Source organism: Orycteropus afer, unplaced genomic scaffold, assembly GCF_000298275.1.
Source record: "Orycteropus afer afer isolate SDZICR_OR568_19922 unplaced genomic scaffold, OryAfe1.0 scaffold00064, whole genome shotgun sequence".
Lineage (NCBI taxonomy): Eukaryota > Metazoa > Chordata > Mammalia > Tubulidentata > Orycteropodidae > Orycteropus > Orycteropus afer.
This window is the reverse complement of record NW_006921651.1, coordinates 10,865,422-10,876,345: the sequence shown is the minus strand read 5'-3', so window position 1 is coordinate 10,876,345 and position 10,924 is coordinate 10,865,422. Positions and strand designations below refer to the sequence as shown.

The window sequence follows — 10,924 nt, the reverse complement described above, 5'->3', positions numbered from 1 at the left end:
CCATAGCTTTGAACTGTCTATGAACACTATATGTTGGTGTCATTTCAGGTTTTATGTGTTATTTGGTATGATTTGGTAGGTAATTCTTTGGGTCTGGGCATGCTCAAAAATTTTTCCCATAGAGAACAAGTAGCTGGACCTGTGGGCTTGGAGCCATGGTCACAGGGGACATCAAACTCAATTGGCATAACATACTACACAAAAATAGTGTTCTGCAGCCTACTTTGGTGAGTAGTGACTAGGATATTAAAAACTTGCAAAGAAGAATGAAGAAAACTAAAGATGCATGAAACAATTAGTCCAAGGGACTGGTACACCATTCTCAGCCTATATGACTATGAGACCAGAAGAACTAGATGGTACCTGGCTACCACTGTCAACCATTCAGAAAGGGATCAGTGCAGGAGATCTTGGATAGAGTGGGAGAACAATGTGGACCAAAACTCAAAATCATTAAAAAAAAAAAAAAAAAGACCAGGTTTACTGGTCTTGATAGAGCTTGGTGAGACCCCTAAGACTATGACCCCAAATTATCCTTCAGGTCTGGAACTGAACTCATTCCTGTGGGTTCCAGCCAAAGAATAGACAGGCATATAGGGTGAACCTTTACATCAGGTAGATACACTCCTTGGAGGACAACAGAAGGGCAGTGTTTGCACAGGGAGACAGCTGGCGGGAGGATGCATGAGAAAGAAGGACACAGGAAGGAGGTAACTGTAGGGAGGAAGTGGGAGAAGAGCTGTTGCACCATGGGAAATTATAGTCAATATCATAAAACAAAATGTATATGAACTGCTGTATGGAAAATGAATTTACTCTGTAAACTTTCACCCAAATCACAATAAATTTTTTTTTAATTTCCTATATAAATTAATGGTAATTGCCTCTTTGCTTTATACCATTTCTGCTTACAAAGGATTTCATAGGAACACATTTTTGTTGTTGTTGTTGATTTTCTTTTCTTTTTTTGCTTTCTTAAAAAAAAAGTAAATAAATTACCAACAATGTGGCTGGGCTGGAAAGTGGGGTAGTAATAATCAGGTCATTCTTTTAAAAAAGTGTGTTTGGGGCGGGGGAGTGAAATATAAACAAACAACAATGGCCAAAGGAAATTTTCACTATAACTACAATCACGGGGTTAGATAACAGAGGAAATTCATATCTTATAATTTGTTCCTGAAGAGAAGACACCTTTTGCACAGTAATGTACCTCCCTTCCCCGCTGGCTCCCAGTTCCATCTTGTAACTCACTGCCCTCTTCCATGCTGCCCCTCAGCCAAACTGGTCTCTTACCTGCTCACAAGCACACCACGCACATTACTGCCTCTTATAGTCTCATTCCCCTGACCGTGCAGGACACCAGGTCCTCTCTATTAATCTGCTCCAGGTCTGTGATAATGCCCACGCTCTCCCTGATGCCTCCTCCAGACTAGTTCTTAGTGACTGCTTGGCAACCGCCTGGCACTTGGGTGATGCTGCTTTGCCCATCTCTCTGGGTATGTGTTGTCTCTTCAGAGATACTGCAAGCTCTCCAAAGATAAGACAACAGGTCTTGTACCTTTGTGTAATCCCACAGTCTTGTCAATTGTAATCACAAAGTAAATTTTTACTAGATATGGAAGGGTCAAGATCTGTTGCTCTTTTAATAAATTAGCAATGACAACCTCCCAGTTAAGTGTCTGAGCATTCTAGGGACAATGCCCACGGAATAATGGAGCAGAAGGTTCATGTTCATGTGAGGGAGTCATAGATGGTCAGATCTTGTTGGTTTGCAACTGCCAGGCTAAGGAGACTGAGTGAGCCTTGTCCAGGAAGCAGCAGGGAAACACTCAGAAGCTGTGAGCTGACCATCACTTTACCACCACGGAAAACTGGAGGGGACAGCATTACAAGCAAGGAGAAGCACCTGCAGACTACGTAGTAACTAGCCCAGATGTAAGTGAGAGTCTGACACTGGGCTGTGGCTGGGGAATGGAAAGAAAGGAGTAGATGCAGGAGGAAGAACGCTGCAGAGCAAGACCCGGCAAGACACGCTCCTAACTGGACGCTGAGGCAGGTAGGAGTCACAGTGATGCTGAAGTCAGAACCTCAGTCCCTGAAAGGTAACTGTGGTGAACAGTCATGGAGAGTTGGAAAGAGAAGCAGCCTTGAAGGATGGTTTTTTTTGTTGGACTTGCTGCCCCTGAGCTTCAGCTCATAGCTGGGAAGGCGGGGCTAGAGACGCAGACTCCAGAGTTATCTACATAGAGAAGAAGCTGAGGGGAACCTGGGCAGTGGCCCCTTGTGGGATGAGGTATGGAGGAGACAGAAGAGCGGACAGAGAGGTAGCCCCAGGAACAGTCCCTACGCTCTCCAGCCCCTGAATGGGGGACACTTAGGAAGTGTCAGGAGGCTCTCAGAGCACGGAACAGTGCCAGTCAGCTAGCTCCTAGGGGCTGTGCCACGTTGAATATGAACTCCAGTTGTCTTGAACTCAAGAATTATAGGCACAGAAAAGGAAGAAGCCTCTTGGATACAGATATAGAAAGACAACTACAACTATAGTTAACTATTGTTGTTGTTGTTATGTGCCATCGAGTCGGACCTGACTCATAGAGACCCCTCCTTGGGTTTCCAAGGTAGTATCACCATGGAAGTAGATTTCCCAACCTTCCTTCTGAGGAGTGGCTGGTGAGTTTGAACTGCCAGCCTTCTGGTTAGCAGTCAAGTGCCTTCGGCACTATGCTACCAGAGCTCCTATAGTTAACTATAGTTAACATTTATTATGGACTTACTATGTGTCAGGCATGCAAAGAGCTGTATATGGTTTACATTGTCCAGTCTTCTCCCTTCACAGTTCAAAGATGAAGAAACAGAGTCACGGAGAGGCCAAGGTCAAGCAGCCAGCAAATGACAGAACAGGATGCAAACTCAGGAAGCCTGGCTCCAGAGCCTTTGGCTTCTCTATCTACTATGCCACGTGCTCACAAGACTGAGAGAGGAGGAAAAAAAAATCTGTTTGGCCAGGGTGAGCCTTTACTTAGTAGGACTGCTGTCTCCAGGGTCTGCCAGGTGTGGAGGACCCTGGTTCTGCATTCAACACACAGAAAACCATCCACCTTCTTGACCATGAGAAAGAGGATGCAGGGTGGGTGACCCCCACGTTAGGGAGAACTAAGAAGGCCAAAGGGCTCTGAAGTGAGAAAGGGTTGGTTTGATTCTCGACTCCGCCTTTTCACTTCTACGAGAGCCTCAGTTTTCTGCACTCTCTAACAAGTAAAAGGGATGAAAATCTATTCAACACTTAGCACAGCACCCAACATACTGAGCACACAGAGCTCACCAAATACTAAGACACAGCTTGCGACTCAGCACTGGATGAGTGCTGCCCACCTCTCCACCCCACTCTGTGGTCAGGTCCTATGAGAACAGAGCTTAGAAATCACACTGTCAGGGAAGTACCACTCGAGAGGTCAAGCAAAAAAGCAAGAGTCCCAGACCTGATTCAGCCATTTACCAGTCAAGTGACTTTGGATATGACCCTTAACACTCTGGACCCAAGTTCCTCTGTTTTAATATGAAGGAGTTGGATTAGGGAGATGATTTCGAAGACTCTTTTGAGTTCTTTTAGTTGTTTTTCATTACACATGGAGCACATGAATACATTCTCATGAAAAACAACTTTAAATATAAGCAAAAGCATCCTCTGATACCCAGCACTTGAATCCCAGTCTCTCCGAAAAGTAACCACTGGGATAGGCAGGTGGCCCTTTCCAGAGCTTTGCCTTTGTATTTACATACAGGCATTTAGAAACCGACTTTGTGTGTGAGAGTGTGTGAATTTGGGTGTGTTTACTCTGCAACTTGTTTGGTTTACTTAACATTTGTTGGACGTGTTCCAACTTCTCTTTGAGTTCTAAGAGAAAAGCTGGAAAGCAAAGGTAAAGAACCAGACACCGGGGCGGCAGCAGGAGAATCCGAGCTGACAGCTGAATCTTTGTTCCTGATCTCTAGCTTCATGGCAACCAGGAAAACGATCCACCTGTTAGCCAGGGGGCTGTGTGGTTACAGACTACAGGTCACACACATTCACTGACTCATGATGACACACACACATTCACAGGCACAGCCACAGGTGCTCAATACCAGCAATAAACAAGACAGCCTTGGACCCAGCCCTCAAGGGGCTGACAGTCCAGTGGAGAAACAGACATGGAATAAATGCCCTGCAGAGCTAGTTACCTGCTGGAAGCGGAAGGACTCCGAGCGCTTCTTCTGGTTGAGCTGCCACTCTTTGAAGTGAAGCACAGCCTCGTCCACATTGACGATGCCCAGCTTCACCTGCTCCTGGAGGGTAATCAGTTGTCGCTGGCCTGGCGTCTTCATCCCAGCAAAAGGGTCATATATACTCGACTGGGGCCTGTCCCTCCATGGTCTGACGGGTGGCTCTGGAAAAAATGGCAAAACCCAGCTTGACAGCTTCCACCACTAAGTACAACTGATGGGCAAGAGGGTTAACAAGGCTGGTCACGGGTTCATGAGGACATGTCTCAAAGGAACAATTACAAGAGGAACCCAGAAGGGGGACATATGACATAGAATCAGAGGAAAAGAGAACAGTTAATAATTTCACAGGTTATCACACTAAAAGAAGCCCTGGTTGCATAGTGGTTAAGCCCTTAGCTGCTAACTGACACGTTGGCAGTTTGAACCCACCATGGGAGAAAGATGAGGTAGTCTGCTCCCAGAAAGATTACAGCCTTAGAAACCTCATGGTGTTGTTCTATTTTGTCCTATAGGGTCACTATGAGTCAGAACCAAATCAATGGCAATGGATTTATCACACTAAAGGGAAGAGCCCTGGTGGTGCCAACAGTTAAGTCCTCAGCTGCTAACCAAAAAGTTGGAGATTCAAACCCAGCCAGTGGCTCCATGGGAGAAAGACCTGGCAACCTGCTTCTGTAAGGATTGTTGTTGTCAGGTGCCATCAAGTCAATATTTGACTCATAGCAACCCAATGTGACAGAGTAGAACTCCCTTATAGGATTTTCTAGGTTGTAGTCTTTACAGGGGGAGCTCTGGTAGCATAGTGCCTAAGGCACTTGACTGCTAACCAGGAGGCTGGCGGTTCAAACCCATCAGCTAATCCTCGGAAGGAACATGGGGCAATCTACTTCCGTAGTGATACTGCCTCGGAAACCCAAGAAGGGGTCGCTATGAGTCAGGTCTGACTCGACGGCACATAACAACAACAACAACAACAACAACAGTCTTTACGGGAGCTGATTGCCAGGTCTCTTCTGCTGTGCAGCTCCTGGGTGGATTCAAAACCACCAACCCTTCAGTTAGCAGCTGGGTGCTTCACTATGCACCAGGAAGGCTCCTTTCCATGAAGGTTACAGCCAAGAAAACTCAGTGGGCAGTTCTACTCTGTCGCATGGGGTCACTATGAGTCAGAATGAACTCAATAGCACCCAATAACAACAACAACATCACACTAAAGATGAGGCCACAACATTTTAGGGAGGTATAAAACCCACCAGATGAGTCTACAGAATCCCCCAAGCTTTAATTACTGAGTAGCATTTAGACCAGCATTTCTTAGTATTGGCACTGTTGACATTTTGGGCCAGATAATTCTTTGTTTCAGGGTCTGTCCTATACATTACAGGATGTTTACTGCATTGCTGGCCTCTCCCCAGTTGTGTCTCCAGACATTGCCAAATGTCCACTGAGGGACAAAATCACTCCCAGGTGGGAACCACTGCTTTAGACAGAGTGGCATAACTTAGCCAGAATTCTTTTCCCAACTCCCAGCCCTCACTGTCCTCATTGCTTCTGAACAGCACAGGGTGCAATGATTATGAACTGATGGGTATGCCATGTGAGCAGAGACTGGAATGCCAACTCAATCATGACTCAGGTCCACTACCAACAGGTATAAACTAGATGTTGAGCCTCAACTGATTCCCCTTGGGTTGTTCCAGTGCCAATCTCTCTTCCACATTCCAGATTAATAGTTCACTGCTTTGGAGACACCAGGGAAATCTGAATCCCCTCTCTCTCCAGGATGAGACTCAACTTTACTAAGCTTCATGGGAAATGAGCTACACGCAGAGGTGATGGGGCCATTGGGGCGTGTGAGGGCAACCTGGCCTGGCATTTTATTGCTCATTTCATACAGGATGATCTTTGATTCTAAATTTTACCAGTAGCGCCTCATTTGGGCATTTTATTCAGGGAGATAGCAGGAAGGAGAGAGAGAGAGAGAGATTGTTTCACCACTGCATATTGAAACAGCCTCAAAGAAGTCTATCTGCCATTCTGCCCAACCATTTTCTCACTCATCTACACACACACACCCTTTTCCCAGGTTTGCCCTTTTCAAGGCAGTCTTTAATAATATTGGGAGATGGGGTGGGGGAAATAAAGAAAATGCACAAGCCAACCAGTTCCCAATCTTTCACTACCAAAGTGGGATGCCTTCAAATGCTTAGATGATGTCATGGCTACTTTTCAAAAGAATCATCAATGGGATAATACTGAATGCCTCTGTTTAGCACAAGGAAATTAATCAAGAAAAGAAAAGGGCACTATTGCCTCAAACTTCCTTTTGAAAAAAAGGGAAAAATGGGATGTCCAGAGTATTCCCCAATGGCAAGCTAAATGTTTCTCAAATAAAAGTTGAGTTAAAGCACAGTTCAGCCAGTCTAGATACGTTGAGTAAACAGCAGGTACGGCTGTATCATTAGGTAAAGAATGCTTCCTGGGCCGCCCACTTCCATCCTGTTGATATCATCTCAGTGTTTACACTGTACCTTGTGTGCTGTACAGACACTTTCTAGTATTACAAGTTCTTTGTATGATCAACTTGTACAATATTCTGCTGCTATTGTTAGCTGCCCTCAAGTGGGCCTCCAACCCGTGGTAACCCCATAAATAATGGAATGAAACGCTGCCAGGTCCTACACTATCCCATGATCAGTTGCAGATTGGACCATCACAATCCACAGGGTTTTCATTGGCTAATATTCAGAAACAGATCACCAGGCCTTTCTTCCCAGTCTGTCTTGTCTGGAAGCTGTGCTAGAAACTGTCCAGCATCATAGCAACATACCTCTCCACTGACAGATGGGTGGTGGCTGTACACGAGTTTCATTGGCTGGGAATCGAACTCTGGTTTCCCACACAGAAGATGAGAATTCTACCACTGAACAACCACTGTTCCCACATATGCAGTTGTGATCGAGTCAACTGTGACTCATGGCAACCCACATGTGTCAAAGTACAACTGGGCTCCAGAGGGATTCCACAGTAGATCACCAGGCCTGTCTTCCAAGGTGCCTCAGGAAGACTCAAACTTTCAACCTTTTGGTTAGCAGCCAAGCATGTTAATCATTTGCAACTATGCTATGGTATCTCAACCCCTTCCTCTCACCCTTTACCATCAGGATAAATGGAGTTTCAGCATTCTCAGAGAATACTACCATAAGTATCTATGGAATATACCTTCAATGCCAAGGTGTTATTGTTACACTTGGAAATCTCTGACACATGAACACTTCTACCACCCAGAAGATGGGATCATACAAAATGAACTGGGAACATTTAACTTACCTTTCCTGATGCTCTCTGAGGAAATGTAGAAATTCCCAGGCCGTTCTTGACTTTTTTCTGCAAAAACTATGAGATAAAGAATATTTTGAGTTAAAGCCAAGTCAGAATTCTCTCTAAAAGGACTTTATGAAAGGTTTATGTATGGAAGGAAATTTCCTTTGTTGGTTACCAGGGGTGGAATGGGAGGGGAGGGAACACTGCAAAAATAAAACATCATAATAAAGAAAAAGTCAGACAAAAAAAATAAAAGGACTTTATATATATTTGTACACTTATAAGAGAAATAATATGAAGACACTGTATGAAAATTAATAATAAACTCATAGTTCAGACCACTGTGTGCAGTTCTGCAAATTAAAACTTTAGAAAGGTAAGTAATGAGAAGAAAGAGTAAGGATTGTCAAATTAAGAGATATCCAACAGAGCTCTCAAGCCTAGAAAGTCAAGGCCAGCAGAGGACACAATTGCCGTTTATGAGATCATTAAAGGAAAGTGTAACATGAACAAGGAAACATGCCTGGAATCTGTGAACACCTGAGCCTAGCCAGGGAACACCTTGAAGCTTAAGAATAAAAGGAAGAGTCACTTAACATATCAAAAAGTATCCTAAGACACAACTGTAAGCTATGGAACAGGTAAAATATATGCACAACTCCAAAGGGACTTAGATGCAGTCACTCGTGGGTGACAAATGTTTACGTTCACTTAGTGGTAGAGCGACATAGTGATGAAGATTCTCTGGGCTCTGAATGAGAGCCGGTAGATTCAAATCCTGGTTTGGCTATTGAGGGTAGGGGGAAATCTCATTTACTTCTGCCTTTGCAACTGTGTGTGAATGCCTCTGGAAAGGCCAGAACTAAATCTGATCATTGACCTAGTCTAGCTCCAGAATCTTCCACGAGCCATGTCTCCTGGGGCTGATTAGAGACCATCCAGGACCACTCCGTCTCTGAGCAGTGGCTTATAATGCTAAAGGATGCAGGGAATTCTTGCTGAAAAGCTCTGAAGATCCCCCTGGGCCTCAGCCCCTGCCACCCTTGCCTTTTGAAATGTATGGGTCATTGTCAGGCAGCTGGCGTGCACCAGGAGGACTGGCCTCTGGCCTGGGCACTGGAGCAGGGGGCCTGCTGGCCACGTCCACAGGAAAGGTGTCGTTGTCATCCACTGTGTGATAAACGTCTTCATCCTGACCAAAATGGTGCAGCTCCCTCTCCACTGTTCCCACGTTGTTGCCTAGGAGAAGAAGAGGAAGGTGAATGAAAGCAGCACTCAAAAGGACTGAGTGGCTGCTGGTCAGTCCTGAAAGTAGAGAGGGTGACTATACCTTATCTGTACAGTCCATCATCTCCTATATAATCTCACCAGAACCCCATGTGGTTTCTCAGTTGTGAAAACACTGGTATCACCTTTAGCAAAGGTAAGTGAACACTACCCTGTGTAATCTTGATTTTTCTGCTGAGATTCAGTTATTCAACTCATTAGAATTAGAGATAAAAACAGCATAGCCCAAAAGGCTTAAGGACTCTTAGGACAACTCCTTGGTGTCTGGCAGCAGTGTGAAGGAGTCCTGGAGTCCCCACCACCAATAGCCCCATCATCTTCTTCCTTATCATTAAAATGATATCAGCAACTAGTTCTGGAGGACTCCTCTGTGCCAAGCACTGTTCCAATTATATTATCCACATTACCTCTATTGATCTTATAACAATGCTGTGGAGTAAGTAGATCAGCACTCTCATGTTGAGGATGAAGAAACTGGGTTTTGAGGATTAAAATAACTTGCCCAAAGCTATTATCATCTTTAGACACCAGTGTCTGGCACATACTAACAGACAGATAAACAACTACTGACCAGGCTGTGGGACAAGAAATGATACACTGCCACACGGTCCCTTCAGCAACAAGGTAGGGACAAAGCTTACTTCCTGTGGAAGAGGAGACAGTGCGGCCCAGTGGATAAAGTATGGACACTACTTACTGGCCATAGGACCTTGGGCAGATCACTTTATCTCTCCACACCTCAATACACTCACCTACAAAATGAAATAATGTACCCATGTCATTGGGTTGCAAAGAGAATTAAACGGGGATCATTCATACAGGACTTAAAATACGCCTGGTGCCTTGTTAAATATAACCAAGAACACCTAAGGCCAAGTAACAAGGCTGGCAAAGCGAAGTCCACCTTCTTGGCTAGCTAGTCTATGCTCTCTCAGTACTGTACCGGGGGCTCACCGGGCGATTGACCTGTGACTGCTCAGGACCTTCCCCTCCGGGAAACACTTTATGCTTTTAGAGTAGGACTTGGCAAACTTTAGTTTCAGGTCTAAGTAGTAAATATTTCAGGCTTTGCAGACCATACAGTCTCTTTCATAACAACTCAACTTTGCCTTTGTAGTAGAAAGCAGTCGTAAGTCATGGGTAAACAAATGGGTGTGACTGTGTTGAAATAAAACTTTATTTACAAAAACAGGTGGCAGGCCAGAGTAGAGCTGCCTACAGCTGCTCTCCTTCTCTTCAGTATCAAAATTACTTGTCCCAGCCTGAGTCCCATCTCCATAGCACCCAGCTTTCCATATCTTCTTGATTAACAGATCCAACCATAAATTAGAAATGGTTGGAGAGGATTAAGGAATTATCTGTCCAAATGAATATCTACCATCTTTGAAACAGGAGCTCTGGTGGTGCCATGGTTAAAACATTCGACTGCTAACTGAATGCCCACCAGCTACTCCACAGGAGAAAGATGAGGCAGTCTGCTTCTGCAAAGATTTACAGCCTTGGAAATCCTACTGGGCAGCTCTACTCTGGGCTATCGTGTCACTATGAATCAGAATTGACTCGATGGCAGTTTTATTTTTTTATCTTTGAAACTTTTAATAATAATAAAAATACCTTTACTAACTTTTTATTTATGTGCCTAGCCCTTACTCTAAAGCTTAATGTATAATAATGAATTCATTTAATCCTCACAATATTAATCTCATTTTACAGCTAAAGAAATTGAGACTCAGAAGAGTAGAGTCACTTGCCCAAGGTCTCCCAGCTGACACAAGGGAAACTGAGTATAGCCCAGAGTCTGTGTTCTTAACACTATATAGTTACCAGGAGCCATGGAGAGGGGAATGTAGCCTATCTACATCACAGTCCAGTTGTGTTTGCTGCCAAGTTCATTCCCACTCACGGAAACACCATGTGCACACAGTTGAACTGCTCCCGAGGGTTTTCAAGGCTGCTAGGCCTTTCTTCCAAGGCCCCTCTGGGTGAGTCTGAACAGCCAACCTTTTGGCTAATAGTCAAGCACTTAACCATTTACACCACCCAGGAA

The 10,924-nt window shown here is 44.6% G+C and overlaps 1 protein-coding gene across 1 annotated transcript in view; it reads right to left on the bottom strand.

Annotated features, from left to right (window-relative positions):
* Positions 1 to 10,924, bottom strand: part of PIK3AP1 (phosphoinositide-3-kinase adaptor protein 1) — a 126,999-nt gene that overhangs the window by 20,739 nt on the left and 95,336 nt on the right. Inside the window, exons 10-12 of the mRNA XM_007940051.1 lie at positions 8,638 to 8,829; positions 7,597 to 7,662; positions 4,222 to 4,427 (exon numbers count right to left, since the gene is read on the bottom strand). Coding sequence (XP_007938242.1) covers positions 4,222 to 4,427; positions 7,597 to 7,662; positions 8,638 to 8,829 — 464 coding nt within the window. The remainder of the gene's footprint in view (positions 1 to 4,221; positions 4,428 to 7,596; positions 7,663 to 8,637; positions 8,830 to 10,924) is intronic.